At 39.1% G+C, this 18,630-nt stretch overlaps 2 protein-coding genes across 4 annotated transcripts; one reads left to right on the top strand and one right to left on the bottom strand.

The window, feature by feature from the left end:
- The first annotated feature begins 204 nt into the window (after positions 1 to 204).
- On the top strand, positions 205 to 4,135 carry LOC149819958 (annexin Gh1-like). Its single transcript, XM_089981708.1, has 6 exons — positions 205 to 280; positions 1,189 to 1,334; positions 1,435 to 1,647; positions 2,436 to 2,648; positions 3,055 to 3,144; positions 3,929 to 4,135. The coding sequence occupies exons 1-6, from the start codon at positions 205 to 207 to the stop codon at positions 4,133 to 4,135; spliced, it is 945 nt and encodes a 314-aa protein (XP_089837834.1).
- A 3,102-nt stretch (positions 4,136 to 7,237) lies between these two features.
- LOC149819957 (mitochondrial fission 1 protein A-like) lies at positions 7,238 to 16,381 on the bottom strand. Of its 3 annotated transcripts, none has more exons than XM_089982267.1 (5): positions 16,223 to 16,381; positions 14,300 to 14,438; positions 13,973 to 14,094; positions 7,711 to 7,774; positions 7,238 to 7,616 (listed from the first exon to the last, which is right to left on the bottom strand). In XM_089982267.1, the coding sequence occupies exons 1-5, from the start codon at positions 16,313 to 16,315 to the stop codon at positions 7,531 to 7,533; spliced, it is 504 nt and encodes a 167-aa protein (XP_089838393.1). In that variant the 5' UTR covers positions 16,316 to 16,381; the 3' UTR covers positions 7,238 to 7,530. The 3 variants fall into 3 exon arrangements, 2 of the variants coding, with proteins under 2 accessions (XP_089838393.1, XP_089838394.1); XR_016426432.1 differs by lacking the exon at positions 7,238 to 7,616 and adding an exon at positions 8,828 to 9,013 and having other exon boundaries at positions 7,758 to 7,774; XM_089982268.1 differs by lacking the exons at positions 7,238 to 7,616; positions 7,711 to 7,774 and adding an exon at positions 8,737 to 9,013.
- Positions 16,382 to 18,630: the final 2,249 nt, after the last annotated feature.

The raw sequence follows: 18,630 nt of genomic DNA, 5'->3' as shown, positions 1-18,630 counted from the left end.
TTTTGTCAGCTTTATTGTGGCACATAAAGGTAAATGAACAAAAAAAAAAAGAGGAACAGGTTTCTTTTTTCTTTCACCCGCACTCAGTGAAGTCTATAAAAGGGCCCTTGGTTAGACCATTTTTTCCATCACAAACTCCTGGTCTTCTTCTTGTGAGTGAAGGAAAGGTGGTGTCTGAGAGAGGGAGAGAAGTAAGAGATAGAAATGGCGACCATTACCATTCCTCACCCTGTCCCTTCACCAACAGAGGATGCTGAGAGGCTCAGAAAGGCTTTCCAAGGTTTCTTCGTTATCACCCATCATTGTCTTTTTCTGCTTACCTTGTAAAATTAACTCTCACATGATCCTCTTTGAGATGATGAAATCATTTTTTTTTTCGTCATTGTTTTTTGGACCAAGTTGCAGAGTTTTTCTCACCTTGGTTCTTAACGTAGGCTTCAAGGTTGGCTCTCTTTTGTGAAATTTTCATGTTGAGAATCGTCAATGTCTCTTGGTTCAGGTTGAGATAATCAAAATGACCATAGTTTTGGAAGTTGGTATTTAGATGTTCTGTTTTGCAGTGCTTGTACACTAGACATGTCTTGATTTCCTTTTACTCCACCATGGTATAGCAGATCACACGTTTATCATAATATCATGTTATTTCCATCAGAGCCATGCAGGAAATACAGCATCTCTGAACATGATGTTGTGATGCTGCTGCTAATGTGATTGAATAGCACCAACTTGGTCATATTCACCCTCTTGGTTAAGTTATAGGGCCATTTTTACAAATCCGTAGTGTAGGCTCTTGTTCTTGCTGTTGTTGTTATAGGTTGAATAACCATGGCCCTTTGATTCATGGCTGACCATTAGAGCCATGGAAATACAGCATCTGAACATGATATTGTGATGATGATGCTGATGAGATTAAATGGCACCAACTTGGTAGTTTTCACCCTCTCGGCTAAGACTGTGTGCAACTTTTACCGATCCACGTTGTAGGCTCTTGTTCTTGTTCCTGTTGTGGTTTGAATAATTATGGCCCTTTGATTCATGGCTCACCAACAAGTCTGTCTTAGTAATGTCCATCAACCACCACAATAGATTACCAAAGTTGGTTGGCTAGCCATGGGACTGGCAAAGTCTATCTTGGGATTATTGGTGTTGAACTTATTTGATTAAAGGATTGCATCACAAAACATGCAGCGTGGGGCACGGATGAGAAGGCCATCATATCGGTCTTGGCACATAGGAATGCTGCTCAACGCAGCCTCATCAGACAAACTTACCAACAACTCTTTGGTGAGGATCTCATCAAACGTCTGGAAAAAGAGCTGTCTGGCGACTTGGAGGTTACCCCGCCATACATCTTGAACACACAATGTATACTCATGATCGCACTTGGACAGTTCATGTAAATTCCTCTGTTTTGTTTCTTCTTTTTTCCCACAGAAAGCTGTTTATCGATGGAATTTGGATCCTATCGATCGCGAAGCGGTGATAGCGAACTCGGCGGTTAAGGAGATAGATTACAGAGTGATAGTGGAGTTGGCTGCCACTCGGTCCTCAAACGAGCTCTTGGCCATAAGGCAGGCCTATCATGCCCGCTACAAGCTTTCTCTCGAGGAAGATGTCGCTGCTCACTCTACTGGCGATCTTCGGAAGGCATGAGTACTCCACCATCATTGTTATGTGTCTGCTAGTAATAACAGCAGTTGTAGCAGTGATAGTTTTTTTGTGAATTCTCCCTGAACCTGGAAGATCATTTCAAGATCTTTGAACAGGGGAACAGATCAAGTCCTACCAAGGTAGAAGCTGATTGAAACCACAAGACTGCTCTGAATGCCCCTCAAATGGCATATCTCAGCCATTTGGGGGCCCATCCTAGAACATGCATATGGCCCATGCAACGATGTTGATGGGATTTTTTTACCCTGCTTAGATCCGGTGGCTTTGTATTGATTGGTAGGACTTAATCATCGGATCAAGCTATGGTGGGTGTCATGCATGACATGAATGTACACATACATGACAGCAACATGTGCAGCATCAGCAGAGAAATGCTCATGAAACAAGAGTCATGCTATGTGCCAAGTCCATCGGCTGGCCAAGGGAACCAGTGCAGTAGTTGGCACTTGGCACTCACAAAATGCTCGACACGACAGCTCTTGGCACAAGTTAGTCCAAGCCTGGTCGAGTCAGCTGAGCTGCACATGGACTCACTAATGAATATGTGTCGGAAGAGAGCTTTGATCCCGATTGACTTGAGTCACCTCAGTTCAGATTATGGTTGTTTAGGGCAACCAAAATTTTATTTCAGTGAACTCAACCAGAGGCAGAGAACTCACTAGAATTCTCTCGGGCACCCTCTGAGATGCCCCAGTTGTGTCATATTTACAAGCATACATGTGTGTGTTAGGTATTCTATACTAAGTGTGAAATGGGTTTTACAGCTTCTGGTAGCACTAGTGAGTTCATATAGGTATGAAGGTCCAGAAGTAAATGCAACCCTTGCAAAATCTGAGGCCAAAATACTCAAGGATGCCATTGATGGGAAGGCATACAGTCATGATGAGATCATCCGCATCTTGACAACAAGGAGCAGGGCACATCTCAAAGCTACCTTCAACAGATACAAGGATGACTATGATAAATTCATCACTAAGGTCTCTCTCTCTCTCTAGATAAGCACTTTAAATTTCAAGATTGGCCTAAAAGAAATTTTGGTTAATATTTCATTTTTCTTCATTGTTCAAAAGTTTTAATCTGTGATGGTGTTCTTTTTGTGATTGTAATGCAAATTAATTTTCTTTTTAATTAGAAAACCCATCAGTGCCAGATATATTTCCCCAGCTTGCTGAGCAAAATTTATATGATACAGAAATGATATCAATGATATCTAGGATTATCCCTTCCCTCACTTTTTAGGGACTGTGGATCCTCTTTCACATACTTCAGAGAAACACAATTCTTAACTCCTCGAACGACACCAAATCTTCACAAACCAATCATCTTATAAGGTTTATGCATGGGAAAGTAAAAACAATCCGATGCTTGTTATGCTTATTTCAGGACTTGAAGGCCAGCCCAAACGAGGAATTTCTTTCAGCACTACGAGCGGTGATCAGATCCATCTATTCCCCTCACAGCTACTATGAAAAGGTATGTCTTGACCATCCAATTGCCATTTCAGACATGCAAGTGTGATCAACAATTGCAATCGTTGGGTAGATCAAGCCAAAATGTGTTTGAATGGGCACTTAGTAGCACCAACAAATAACAGTGAGGAGCAAAGGTGGTCAATGGGGGGGCTACCATGGATCCCAAAACACCCTACTGTTCATAAACCAAATACAGTGGAGCACATTTTTCACCATCATCGCCAAGCATTGTTATTCTATTGCCTTTAAATGCATCTATGCTCATACATGTATTGTCATCATCATCATGCCTTATCCCATATCCATTGTGCCAGTGTTTTGCGTGGTATTCCTTGTCTAACATTGATCTCTGTTTGTTGAACGCCATTGTGGTAAAACCAAACACTATAGTGGGGGATCAGAGGTGGCCAAACACCCATCTTCATACTATTCATAAACCAATACTAGTGGAATACATTTTTCGCCTTCATTGTCGAGCCTTGTATCCTGTTGCCTTAACATGGATTCATGCTCATATACATGCATGAAGATTGAAAATTGCCATCATGATCACCATGCCTTGTCCCATATACATTTGGTCCATACTATGTGTGATATTCCTCATAAGAGTCATAGCCTATGTTTGTTTGTTGAATGCATGGTTCATCATCATCAAGCCATGACACACTCATCTTAACTAATATGCACTGAAAGATATATTTGTATGCTCGTGTGAAACTCATGCACTCGTCATTTAACATACGTTAGGCTCTATAACAATTCCATTATCTCCATTGGTTACACAGGTACTGCGACTAGCAATAAACAATAAGGGGACTGATGAAGATGCTTTGACACGGGTGATTGTCACACGTGCTGAGTTTGACCTGAAGGATATACAAGAGGAGTACTTCAAGAGGAGCAGCATCGCCCTTGATCAAGCCATTGCAAAGGAGACTTCTGGTTACTACAAGGAATTCCTCCTTGCCTTGCTAGGCACTGGGAAGTACTAGAACTGGGGAGTTATCACTTGTTACTTTCTTTTCTCTCTTTCTAGCTGTGTGTTGAACTTTGGTAGGAGCTTGCTAGTTTTAGATGTTCTAGTTCAAGGAGTGAATGTTGGAACCCTAGTAAACGTACTTTTGCTATATATTAATGCAATGGTTGTGTGTTTCTCATCTAAAAGAACCAAATGACCTATGCACATGATATGCCCCTCGGTTGGCTACTTTCTTCTGACTCTCTTCAGTCCTCGCAACTCATGGCCCCACAGCGAAACCACCTCTAGTTATGCCTGCCATACTTACCGTCGGTGTCCCGACAATGTAAATAACCCATGGTGCACCCCTTGCCCCCACATCTTGAATCAGCAAAATCCATTCAGAAAACAGCATCTTGAGCTAGTATACCTATGATGCAAGATAATGGTATATCTAGAATGCATGTGTGGATCATATTTTTGGTCTTCATAACAAGATCTTTTTTCTCATGATAAAAAACAGCCTGGCAAGAGTGATTCTATCTACCGTATTGTAGTCTTCTATATACTAGAGTGAAAAAAATCAGTGGCCAAGTTGAATAGAGATATATGAAGATGTTTAGTTATAAACACGGAAGCAATATCTCTTCTGAAATTGTGTTCAGGATCGTCCAAACCAGACCAAGCAGCATAAGCTTCAAAATTTCAAATTGGGGTAAGCCTCTATATACTGAGAATCGTGAATCATGATCATGTAAGTATTTTTAAGGCCAATATGAATGGTGAACATAAACTTTCTTAAGAATCCGAATTCTCATCCAACTTTCTGGGCAATTACATAGTTGTGGAAATAGAAGAATTGATCAAAATGGCAGAATCGTGGGATACTGAAGAATTTAAACAAAACCCTGGTTCAACAAGGACTTGATTAAAACCCGAAGGACATGAGAAACATCCACATATGCAAGTTTCTACTAGCACGACACATTAGAACCACAAGCCTCCTACAAAAGCATTTCGGAACCGTACATATGCATCCAATGCCATTAGCCAGCTGGCCCATATCTCAATGAGTGTAGACACATGCCAATGAAAATGTAGCAGAATGACATCTGGACTGATGAACTAAGAGAAATCATCCACGTGTTTTCCAACTTTACCAATATTATTATCATGACCATCATCATCCACATGTGCTTTCTTATTATGACCATCACCATCATATGCTATGTACAACATGGCTAGGGTGGTAAGACAATCTATAATTGTATATGTTCTGATGGCTGGAATTGAGGAGAGGTGGCTTGCAATGATGGTTGGAGGCATGACATGTATCGGTAAAGGCTTTGGGATGTGTTATGCTCCTCATGACCCGTGTTGGATGTTGGTTGAGTCGGTAGTGCTGCGAAGGCATGTTTCAACTCTTGTCAACATGCGCTTGCTTGTAGGAGTAGTAAGGCACGTTTGACTCAACGGTTGAAGGTGCTAGCCGGTATAGGAAAGCTATGCACGTAAGTGGTGATCAGATGCACGATAGACCATGTTCGGAAGGAATTCTTGAAAAGAAGGGTTTGCTAAGTTGACGTTCCGCTGGGTAAGAAGTTTACGTGTGGAAAACACGTGTTGTGAGGCTGACTAAGCCGTGAGGCTGACTAGGCCGTGAGGCCTAGTGCCGCACGGGCCTTCCTTGGCTTGAAAGGCGGAAAATTTGACCTTGGAAAATTAGCCCGTGACAACTGAGAGTATGGCATTGGGTTGAAAAGTAATTGTAGGCAAACCACAATGAAAAAGAAACAAACTATAAGATAAATAGAAGAAAAGAACAAAAGACACAAGATTTATGTAGTTCAACACTCAAGCCTACGACCACAGGCAAAGTAAGAGCAAGACATCCACTAGCAAATGCAAGGAAATACACCTCAAGGGGATTGGCGTAGTGGGGTGGGGCCTGGGATGCTAGACGGGCAGTCAAGGTTTGATTCTCATGGTCGTCGCACCTCTGCGCAAGCCAACGCCTAGCATAGGCCCTGGGGGCAGGGGTCCTAGCCTCGGAGTTTTACGCTGCCTGCACGGTGACAGTAGGTATGGCAGGCTGAGCCAGTGCGACCAGGTCTTCGTGCCGGGTGCAATTCCTTCAGGTTATAAATCCAAAAAAATGCAAGGAAATACACTTGCGAGATACATAGCTCTCAAAACTCTAATTCCCAATACACCCAAAACTGTCATAACCCAACTCTAAAAAAAGGCTGCAAATATCACAAAGGGCATAAAACCCTAATCAGTACAAAAGGAAAAATTACAAAACTAGACAGCCTAACAGCCCGGTCTCTCCGCACCACCACAAACCCCCTTCAGAATCCACATTGTAGTCACCAAAATATTTCCGGCTGTGGTATGGATTAGAGCGGGTCCAAAATTCAAGACAGCCACAACAGTAATGCTAAGTAGAAGCATACAAATGAAAAGGTTGTGCAAAGTGTTGGCTGTGTAATGCTAGCAACATGTATGGTAGCTCAACGGGTAGCAGGCAACAAGAATTTTGGCTGGATAACAAAGCATATTGCAGAGAGAGGACATATGAGATATAGCATTGTTGGGCATCCATTAGGTAATATTGTTTTATAGGCAATATGTGGTGTTAAGTGGTGCAAGACTGAGAAACATGCCATTTGATAAGCAGAATAGGCAGTCAAGAAATTCTAGATTCATCAATGGTTTACTTTTCTTATTGCAAAAGAGAGACTGGAGTGATGGCTGGTTTACTGGTGGGTGAGAAAGGAGAGGAGAGTAGGAAGAGAGATGGATTGATGGTAGCGGTTTTAATGGTGTAAAAAAGAAGCAATAGAGATAAGGGTAAAGGGAAGGGATGACTAATGGGGAAAGGAGAAGAAAGGAGTAACAGAAGAGCGCAACAAGGAAAGGCGAAAGAGGTGGACCTCCCTCATGGCAGCAGCTAGACCGGTCAATGGGAAAAGAAGCAGAAATAGCACCTCTTTTTGTTCTTAAAAAGAATGAATTTTACTGCTTTCTTTTGTTAAAGCTTGTAAAACATAAACAGAAACGAGCATCCAACTAATACGGTAAATGCTTAAAATAACATTAGGAAAATGCTGTTCAAAAAAAAAGATTCAAATACTGCCTAGAACATGATCCTTTCAAGATATAAAATAAACAATGAAACAATCTTTTCCCTTTTCAGAGAATCAAAAGCTCTTCGTGAAACCTTGTTTTAAAAAAATACATCAAAACAGTCCTTGGTATCCTGTACAACCTAGCCAATGATGTGAAGATGTGCTCATGTGCTCATGAGTTTTTAATCTATGCCATCATTTATAACCACAAGGACTGAGACCATATATTTCTTTTCCATCCTGTTCATTATTTTTGCCTTTATTCTCTATACCAGTCTATTGTGGCGGAAGGCATCTATCATTTCTTACGAGCCAAAGCAGCAGCAATTCCGCCAACAACAAGTCCTGTTACAGTAGCCGCAATGCCAATGCCAATCACACCATCTGTTCAAAAAGCACTTCTGGTTAGCTTGTTACATTTCTAAATGATCGTGCTAAGATACAAACTAAATAACGATCATAGAGAAGCTGTCCTCACCTTTGGCTATTTTTTCTTCAACTAGCTTTTTAAGAGACTGTGCCTGATGAAAATCTGGGGAAATCTGAAAATCCATACAGATTTCAGATTACATAGACAATGAAAAGAAAAAAAAACAAAGCAAAAACAACCATGGGACTCAGAACCGTGATCCCTTTCATAGTGCAAGAATGCATCCTCAACTTATGCTGAATGTAAAAGAACATAAACTGTGCATTGGCATCCAGATTCATCTTTCAAAACATTTACAAGGTCAAGCAATTCCCGTCTAAGAAAGCACAAGCAAGAAACTCATCTCTCATTATTTTCGAAAAACGAAAGAGAAGAAAAGATCAGAAAGTCCTTCCCAAAAGGAAGTTGAGAGTTCGCATCATCTCTGTGAGGATTCATCCTCTAATGCTTCGGCTCTTCATCTTAGTTGGGTGGATGTAGTAGACGGTAACTCTTCCACCATGCATGATCTTCGAGTTGAGGCTTCAGACTCTGAACCTGAACTTGTCATTCCCTCCACTATTTATGACCGTACGGTCCCTTCTTTCCAATCACTACAAGAATTTTGCGGATTAGCGACGGACGCTAATCCGTCGCTGAACTGTTTAGCGACGGATTGGCGACGGTTTAGCAATGGATAGCGTCTGTCGCAATTCCTTGGTTGCTAATTAGCGACAGAACTGATTTGTCGCTACTTCCGTAGCTAATTTGCGACGGATTAGCGAATGCCATGATCAGTCGCGAGTCTGTCGCTAAATAAGTATTGATTTGGTTTTGCGCCAGATACATATCCGTCGCTAATCCATCGCAAAAATTTAACGACGAATATGTATCCGCCGCCAATTTAGCGACGGATTAGCGATGAATTACATTCCGTCGCAAAACATCGGCTAATTCAGTTTTTTATACAAATAAATCTCCATCCCTAATTCGTTACTAAATTTTAAAAAAATAAAACAATTTTGTTTGAAATATAAATATCGAGAAAAAAGTTCTCGTTATACAATTTATATAAGTTGTGTATAAAAAACAAAGTACACATAAAAAATACATATACAAAGTAGGTGAAACAAATTTAACACAAGTTATAAGTGAAACAAATTTAACAACCCAGTATAATCCTCACCAAGTTCTAATTAGTTATAAGTGAACATATACAAAGAGTTTCGGTTGAAACAACAAGTACGTGAAACAAATTCAACACATGAAGTTACTCCTCGCCGAGATTCGGAGCATCATCCTCTTCATTGTCTCGATATGCCCCTTCATCTATGCCTCCATCAGCCCCTCTACGCTGATTATCTCCAGCATCCTACAAAATAACTGAAATGTTAGTATTAATAAACAAAATATAATGAAATAAATTATATGCAATGCACCTAATCTAAGGCAATCAAAGTAACATGGTTGAATGACACATAGACTAGCAATAAAGTGAAAGACATTAACAAAATTCAGAGGCCAACAAACAGTACATATAGAGTCCCTAAAAATATTAGTTGAGGTTCTGAGTTGATAGCCATTGTCAATTGGCCATGAGATTCTGAGTTGAGGTTGTGTCAATGTCACATATTAAAGAATAGTCAAATTCAACTAATATAATCATAATGAAATATTATAGGCATATACGTATTGAAATCTAACGACATGAAACTAATGACATGAAACTTCAAATATATATTGAAATAAACGCTATACATACCTGACAGGCATCAGAGCTCATGTTGAAGGTAGACAAAGTTCCCCTGTCCCGAAAAAAATTACACAACTCATTATGGATAAGGTTGGGAATGACTTCATGTAAAAAGTCATGCATTGTGTCATGAAGAAGCTGGCGGACACCATCCCATGCAATAACAGGGTCAATCAGATGCTGAGAGTTGATGCTGGCAGGAGAACTCTGAGAGCCCTGGCTGGAAGAGGCAACGACCGTTGTGGTGTTCATATTACTCTCAAACCCGAACACACGACCTTTTTTGGGTTCACTAGTTGCAGTCACCCATGCTGCAGGATCAAAAGGCGGATGTTGAGTGGAGTCACCGTCATATCACTTTACCATATGCTGCTCGTATGACTCCTACAAAGTAATGATTACAGTATGAATTAATAATTAAGAATTACAATGTTTATGATAATGTAATTCATGGTAACTTGTATATTATAATGTTTATTAATAAAATAAATACATACGTTGTCCCTCTCGCCTTCTCTGATACGAACTCTCCCGTACTCTTACGTTTATGTGTTTCAACAAACATATCCTTATAAGGCACAAAGCCTCCTTTTTCGGCTTCCTGGAAGGTTAAATGATAAAAAAAATCAATTAGATTGTATGCAGAAATACTTATAAATTTGACAATATATATATATATATATATATATATATATATATATATATATATATATATATATATATATTAATGAGTTACCATTTTCTTCTGATGGCTTTCAAAAGTCCTAGAACCACCTGTGTGTAGATGGGCATCGGGCATCTTCGTCAATCCAGACAGTGTGCTAGGACCAGATGGTTTTTTTCGAAGCCTTTTGGGACATCTTGGGACCGGAGGTCAGTAAATCCATTTCTAACTTTTTTAGCATTGGTCGCATATTAAAATGTATTAACACTACCCATATAGTGTTGATCCCAAAAAAGGAAGGTGTATCAAGAATGGTTTATTTTCAACCTATCAATTTGTGTAATGTTATTTATAAGATCAGGGTTTTCCATATGAGAGATATCTTACAATGAATCATATCCCACAATCAAAGAGCCTTCCCTTAGAGGCGTAGCATTCATGAAAGTATCTTGATTGCTCATGAAAGGGTCGATACTATGTCCCATTATTCCGGTTCAAATTTTTTATTCAAAACAGATCTTTTGAAAGCTTATGACAAAGTTGATTGGCGTTTTCTCCAAAATTCATTGGAATTTCTTGGCTTTGATCCATTATGGATTCAATGAGTGATGGCATGCATATCTACTGCCAGTTTTGTAGTGTTGGTGAATGGACAACCAGGTAACATTTTCTATTCTAGTAGGAGCATCAGGTAGGGTGACCCTTTGTCTCCATGTTTATTCTTGATCGTTATGGAACATCTATCGAGACAACTTCAGTTGCCTCAAAATCATAAGTACATTATTCCAGTTTTCGTTTCTTCTTCAATTGGAGCCACAGCCTTTTCTGCAGATGATGTTTTGTTTTTTATCAAGGACAAAGGCCATTCAGTTGATAACTTCTTTCATATAATATGCGACTTTCAAGCAAAGTCAGGTCTTCAAGTGAATCCCGATAAATCAGTAGTAACCCTTTCAAGTCCAATAACTAAAGGAAATAATGTATGCAACGGCTTACGAATTGGAATGTTACCGCTCTTCCCATTCAATATCTTGGTGTTCCTATATTTGCAGGTAAGCTTTCCTCTCAGCTATGTGTGCCCTTATTGGACAAGTTTCAAGCTTCATTGACATCTTGGAGTGGTCATCTCGTCTCCTTGGATGGTAGAATCATTCTCATTAAAGCTGTGTTAGCATCTTTTCCTATTCACAGGATGATATGTCTTAAGTTGCCAGCCAAAGTAATTGACACTATAGAAGGTATTATGAAGGGATTTCTTTGGAATGATTCCCACTCTCACAAGTTTCATATACTGGCATGGGAGGCTGTTTGTAAGCCTCACACGGAACGTAGTTTTGGTCTCAGAAGGTTACAGGATGTGAACAATGCCTTATTAACTAAATTCATCTGGAAGCTTGCATTCTCTTTGGTTTTGTAGCAATGGTGTTTGCGGTTCATATGGCTGGCGAAGCATAAAATCGGGTATCAACATCATAGAACTACATGTCAAATGGCAAATTGGACATGGGTGTTCTGTGGAATTCTGGTTCGATCCTTGGCTTGGCTCTTAACCTCTGGCTGTTGTTTTGGATGTCCACTTACCATCCAATCATTATAAAGAACTTCAGTTCATTTCAGTCTACCAGGCAATTGCTTCCTTACCGCAAAGTATACTTGCTCATTTTTGCATTCTGTTGCAAGTCAGGAATCAAATCCTTAATTGTATTCCTTCCAATCTCACATTCTCTAATCAGCTAGACACACTTACTTGGAAAGGGTCAACGCACCTTTCAACTAAGCAAGCTTGGAATGAAGTGTGTGCAAAAGGTGATCAGTTTGAATTCTCCTCTTTTATTTGGATCCCAGACCACTGCAACTTCCCTCACGCAGCACTTACGTTGACATTGGCCCTAAGTGATAGGCTTCTAACCCAGTGTCGTCTTCAAGTACTTGGTATAACTTTAGTGAATCGATGCTACCTATGCCAATGACATGAGGAGGCTCATGATCATTCGTTCACATCATGCACTTTTGTAGCTCCTCTGGATTCAGATTGCACACTATTTTGGGTGAAGATGGTTCAACCCTCATATCCTTCTAATGCATTTCAAGCATTGGAGTCGTTATTCATTCCTGGACAGGCGCATATATCAATGTTGGCTAATCACATATCAAACCACCATCAGGTTTATCTAAAGATACAGGAACAAGATTGTTTTTTATAACTGCTACAGTTCTTCACTAAGGTTTCAGCTAAATACTCTCATTGCAGTTCATGAGAGAATTATTCCAACTTTAAAGTTGGTTGCAGGACCAACCTTTCATCGGTGGTTTTACGCTAATCAATGGGCTCCTCCTGACCCTGGTTGGCTCTCTCTTTTTATCTACTCTATATATACCAGTGGCAGGTTGGCTTTACACTTCGGGATTCCTCCACATAGTTTTTGCTATTAGGCTGGACTTCAACCATGGGTTGTTCCTTCCAAGATGAGCTACAAGCTTGGTAGCCAATACTAATCCAAATTCCCTATTCCACACAGATTATCTTAGAATTATCGTCAGTGGAAAGGGTATGCTTCATCAATGCGGTACATTTCAACCACTCCTCAATTCTATCTTTTCCTTCAAGCGGTTCAAGTGCAGATACATTTCTAGGCTAAGCAACTTCACTGCTTATAGACTGGCTAAAATGGTTTCCTCTGGTATTAATACATACTGGAAGGATAAACCACCTGAATGATTTCCTTCCATTTTGGATGTATATCAGTAATCTTTGTTGTAACCAGTGGGCGTCTGCCTAACCCCAACTTGCTAATAAAAAAAGAAACTCATCTCTCTCTCATGCACAAATATGACATTATCTAGTTTCTAGTGCACGATGGACATTAACAAGTTCAACAACCTTTACTATCATTAATGAACTTTAGATTGCACAATAGCACCATATATCATTTGCACAATCCAAGGCACTTTTGAAAAAATATAAAAAACACAACATTCATAAGCTTTTAGTTCACAAAATTACAACATCCGTTATGAAAAATCAACTGCATTTCTCATAAATGTGCAAATAGCATCCTCCATGGTGCTAATCAGCTAATCAAGGCAAGGTTCACACACACACACACATTCATGCATGCACTCGTGCATGCACACACACACACACACACACACACACACACACACACAAATTTGAGAGATCAAATGTCCCATATCCCATCTCTGACTCACCCTCATGATTTACATCATTGGGAAGGTTTTTTTATCCTCAGCATGCAGTGGTAATGTGTCAACCTCTCAACAGGCAGAACTGATTACTTGTTCAAAGGTGAACATGGCACTTAGTCATGAGGACAAACTCATCGCACATCATTACAATTGAATTATTTAAGGAGAAAGCATCCCCCAAATGTTCCACAATAAGGTTGCATAAAATTTTAAAAAGATCTGAATCGTTCTAATTTTTGTATTTCCCATTTCCAAAACTGATCACAGACAATTATACATCATCTGCTAAAAAGAAAGAAAGCTGCAGATACCATTGTTGATAAAAAGAAGAGCAATAAATTCAACACAATCCATGGTCTGGATGATTTTTGAGTAATTTGTATCCTTTGGTCTATTGTAACTTCAACCTTTCAGTAGTCATGGATAACAATGGGGCTCTGTTTGGGAGCCAGTGTTGGAGAGGAGAGGAGAGTGGAGAAGAAAATGAGTGATGAGAGTGGAGTTGTCAACTGCATCTTTGTGAGGTTGTAGTTGAAAAAGGCCTATCTCCACTCTTTTCTCCAACCCCATCACCCTTCCCTTTTCCCAAAACCTGGTTTCCAAACATCAAATGAGGGTAAATTGGGTAGGCAGCATTTATTAACTCCCCATCTCCAGCTCCCAAAAAGAGCCTGAATGATTTTACAGAAAATAAGATCTGTACATACCTCCAATGATTGTTCTACAAGATGCCGGCTTCGGGAGCATTCCCCACTTCTATAATATCCCACAGCCAGAACGTAAAGCTTCTCTCTTTTTTGGAGAGGGCTGTTGGAGCTATGCAGAGCAGCTGGAGGAAAAAAGTTTTAATATTTTTAAGCACCAGTGAATTCCAAAATACAATGATTCTGAATCATGCAAGTATTTCCATAAAGCTACAATTACAAACTATTCTTTTGTGATGCTAAGAACACAAATACAGAGGAGAAAAGAGAAAACAAAGGATTTAAGATTTAAATCTTAATAGTAAATCAAACAAATTCCACCATCATCACCTTCTATCATAGCAATTCCACGTTGGACATCCTCTGTCCGCCTTGAATGAACAAGAGCCCAAGATAGCCTCATTATGCTTTCATTCTTGCTTTCATTTGAGATACCAGCTCCTCCCTCTGAAACTTCTCTCTCACAGCCCTACATTACCACAATGAAGAAAAATAGAATTAAAATAGACAAACATCAGAACCATAAAAGAATCAAGAAAACATCATATACTACATAACTGAAAAGAAGATCTCAAAACCTAAAAGAATTTACAGCAAATGGAAGATGCAGGTATATACTCACAAAAATAACGTGCTCGAAAGATTCTGTTGATTTATATTATTAAATAGATAGCGCCCAAGCAAAAAATTCTTCACCAAAGAGAATTTAGGGAGCATTTGAACGTGCATCTCGCAGGACACTGCTGATGCGCATGATGCACCCACAATCAAACTACAGACAAATGTCCATGGTGTTCCCTAGTCCACGGGACACTCTTTTTTTGTACCAATGTTGGGGCGGGACAGTTTTTTAAAAACAAAATAAAAAGAAACTGGCCCAGGACAAACTGGACAGTGTATACTGGACAGGACCACTGTCCTGTCTGTCCTGGGCAAGTTGTTCTGTCCTAACCTGGACAGGGAGTCAAATACATCCTCATACACTCTGCTATGCTCAAACTTCATTTATCCAAAAACATGTCTACCTAGTCTATGTTACTAGGGGCATCTCTTCCATGTCCATATGCATACGTCATGTGCTTGGGAACTCACTGGTTGTGATGAAAGATTCTCTTTTTTTTTTAATAATGCATCACTAATAGATAACACCAAATAAGAAAAAAAAGGTAAGAGTAAAAATTGTATTGACATGGCATGTTTCTGTCACATACCACTTGGTATTTCATTTGAATTGCAGCCGAATCAGTGGTAAAGGATACGGTTTGTTTAGAAAAAAGTTGATCAATATAGAGGTAATGCTTTTCTCTTAGTCTTGGACAAGGCACCATGTATTTGATGATTAGCTGATCAAATTCACCTCACCATTCCCTGAAAGGTAACCTGATCAAATTATAGTTCTCAAGTATTTAAATTGTCATCTTACTAATCTCATCCCTAAGCTTGAGAAGGCCCGGATACAAGACTAGAAAATTGTTCCTAAGGACAGATTAAATGATCAAATATGTCGATATTCTCCTGAGATTTTCCCCTAAAAATTTTAATTTATTGCGACTTTTCCCTAGCTAAGGAAAATCCCAACAACAAATTGTGACATTGATCACAACAATAACTTCTTGAAAGCGACATAATGGTAGTCATTTCTTGGGTGTCGCTGCAACTATTACATGATAATCTCCCAATGCAGCTAGAAGCATTGTTAAAAAAATATTGATATGCAAGTTTGAATCACACCCAGACTTCTGTTCCTCAATCTTAAGGTTGGTGATTCATTCCAATACTACGAAGCAGCCGGTTTCTGGCCTAAACCCAGAATCCGCTGTCAAAAACAGCATCACAAAAAGGAAAAAAAAAAGCAGCGAACATCTCAGAAATCAAACAAATGGGGTTTTCACAGACCGATTATATGATGATGTGCGCATTAAACTGGTCTTACACTATCAAACCAACATAAATGAAACTTGAAAATTAAAATCAAAGTCCTAAACCACAAAACCCTAGAAATCTCCAAACTGTTCACAACCGAATGATCAACTCAATACAGTCCAAAATCTTCAAGCACGAGTACCATCAATCAATTTCACTGATTCTATCCATGGATCCATAAAAACCCGCACGAAAGCAAGTAGAATCTGAGGCACCACCAACTTAAAAAAGGGAAAAACAAAAGCAACAATCATCTACTTCCTGGATGTTGGGGTTTGTGGTGAGACATCTTTTGAGGAGAGAGAGAGAAAGCAGAAGAAGAAGACTCACAGCAATGATGTCTGGATCAGTCCATGGGAGTTGGTCTCCGGCTTTGAAGAACGCGCCAACTGATTCGAAGAATTTGCCAATCTCGGCATCCATTATAACCCCAGATCAACACACAAGAATATGTATGGGAAGGGGAAAGCCTGTTTGTTTCTCTCTAAATTTGTGAGATCTTGGTTCAGTTTAGCGTTGGTCTTTGTCTTTGGATTTAAATAGTGGGGAAAACGAGGAAAATTAATTTGCAAGGAAAATATGGCGATTTTTTTCCTTTTGGTCACGAGAGTTCCGAGTATCATCTTTTTATGAACGACTTTTGTGAATTTGTCCTAATCAAAGGGACATCACGGGTTCGAAACCAGGGCCGGCAAATGAACCAAAAACCTCGCGACTCGGCTTGGTTGGTTCGTCACCAGTTCGTTATCGGTTCATACAGCCGACGAGCCCAGCCACGAGCAGCTCGTTTAAACAAGTCGAGCCCCAGCTTGACTCAGGCTCAGCTGTGATCATATATGTAATATATAATAAAGGATGAAATATATATATATATATATATATATATATAGTTACTAGAATATGAGAACTAATGTATGAACGGTGATTTTTATGAATTTTTTTCTGGAATCTAACCGCAGGGATGTGATTTGCATGCTTGGTTTTATAAGAACCTGCTCTGGAGTCATCTCATTTTTATGCATGAACAAGAATTTTTTAAGGCTTTAAAAGCAATGGCTCCTAATCTTCAAAAATATACAAGCATTCAAAATCATTTTTCATAAAAAATACATGATTCGATGGTTGATTTCTAGTAAATTTACCATGACAAGCACGTCCACAGGGTTGGATTTGCAAAAAAAGTATCGAAAATTCTCATATTTCTAGTTCTCATATTTTAGTGGCTTAATGCTTGAATACTTATGAAGATTATGAGCAATTTTAAAGCCTTAAAAAATCTCGAATATATATCAAAATCGGATAATTCAAGAGCGCGTTCTGCGTTCTTATAAAACAAAATATGTAGATCACAAGGTTAGATTCAAGAGAAAAGAGCAAACTTTTTATAAAAATTGTGGTTCACACATTAGTTCTCATATTCTAGTGAATATATATATATATATATATAGAGAGAGAGAGAGAGAGAAAACACTTAGATCAAACAGGTAAAGCGTTTGATATATATAACGGGCTGTTGAAGGGTTTTTCTCATGTTTTTACTCAAATCTAATCGTATAGATGTGTTTGGCATGGACGATTTAATAGAAAACGACATTAAAAAGATTTTTTAAGCTTTGAATATTTAGAAAAAAAATAGATCATCTATTTTTTAAACCTAATAAAAACCTACTTGTGTATCAGAAGAGGATGATCCAAAAGTGGATTCCTATAAAATCTAGTATGTAGAACGCATATGTACTGCCATAACAGGGATGAGGCGAGCTTGAGCTTAGCCCAGCTAAACACGAACACAAGCCGAGTTACATCTACTGATAAACGAGTCAGGTCCTAACGCCTTATTCAGTTCCTTTACCAAACCTATTTGAAACTCAAGGAGACGAAGTTTAGCATGGGTTTGTATCAGTGGATATTGGAAATGAGTATGGATGATCATTTCCAAGTGCTTTGCAACGGATGCCAAATCCCCTTAAAATGCTTTTGAAAAGGGTATTTGGCATCCGGCCCTTTGATCCATCACAATGGGTGGTGGATATTTCACCTGATCTCATCTTGCTTGGTATGACCTTTAGTAGGGGGTGTCAACGGGTCAGATTTACTCAGACCCGACCCATACCAAACCCCTATAGGATCTGGTATGGTGATAAATAAGAAAACGTGATTAAGACCTGAAGGTTCGATTGATACATAGATCCGGGTATATTTTGTGAAATTTTATACCAGACCCAGGCCCAACCTGAGTCTTGATTATGACCCGTAAATTTTCAATGTAAAAATGATTAAAAAAATATTATTTTACGGGTTATGGCCTGGGTTTGGTTCATGTAGTTTTTATCGGGTCTGAGTTCTCTTATGGTGGGTCTGATTAGATTCAGGTTTGGAACTGATACCATACCCAAAAATCAGGGCCAGGTCTGGTTTCACCCAAGTCCAAACCAAACCCAATTGACACCCTAGCTAAAAAGAACTTGAGATTTTGCACCAATGAGCGTTCTATTGGACTGGTTTTCTTTCATCATCCAAGCACTTTTTTTGTATATTGGATTTAATAATTTTTTTAAGCAGGTTACCGTCACCATATATCAGTAATAAAATTTTCTTTACAGAACTTTATTTAAAGGCCAACTTTTTGCATTTAATTTTAAAAATAAGCCTCATTTTTTCATGACATTCCTGATATGAACCATAGTTTTATTGAAATTTTATCAAAATAGAGGCCTTAAGTCAAGATCCATCATCTT

This window comes from Nuphar pumila, chromosome 12, assembly GCF_984573655.1.
Source record: "Nuphar pumila chromosome 12, dmNupPumi1.hap1.1, whole genome shotgun sequence".
Taxonomy (NCBI): domain Eukaryota; kingdom Viridiplantae; phylum Streptophyta; class Magnoliopsida; order Nymphaeales; family Nymphaeaceae; genus Nuphar; species Nuphar pumila.
This window is presented reverse-complemented; position numbering and strand designations above follow the sequence as displayed.

Excerpts from the sequence above, each read along its gene's own strand:
- LOC149819958 (XM_089981708.1), top strand. The coding sequence starts at position 205 with ATGGCGACCATTACCATTCCTCACCCTGTCCCTTCACCAACAGAGGAT. Across the intron at positions 281-1,188 it reads GCTCAGAAAGGCTTTCCAAG|CGTGGGGCACGGATGAGAAG; the intron begins GTTTCTTCGTTA and ends CAAAACATGCAG. Across the intron at positions 1,335-1,434 it reads AGCTGTCTGGCGACTTGGAG|AAAGCTGTTTATCGATGGAA; the intron begins GTTACCCCGCCA and ends TTTTTCCCACAG.
- LOC149819957 (XM_089982267.1), bottom strand. The coding sequence starts at position 16,315 with ATGGATGCCGAGATTGGCAAATTCTTCGAATCAGTTGGCGCGTTCTTC. Across the intron at positions 14,095-14,299 it reads TGGAATTGCTATGATAGAAG|CTGCTCTGCATAGCTCCAAC; the intron begins GTGATGATGGTG and ends TTTTTCCTCCAG. Across the intron at positions 7,617-7,710 it reads TGAAGAAAAAATAGCCAAAG|ATGGTGTGATTGGCATTGGC; the intron begins GTGAGGACAGCT and ends CTTTTTGAACAG.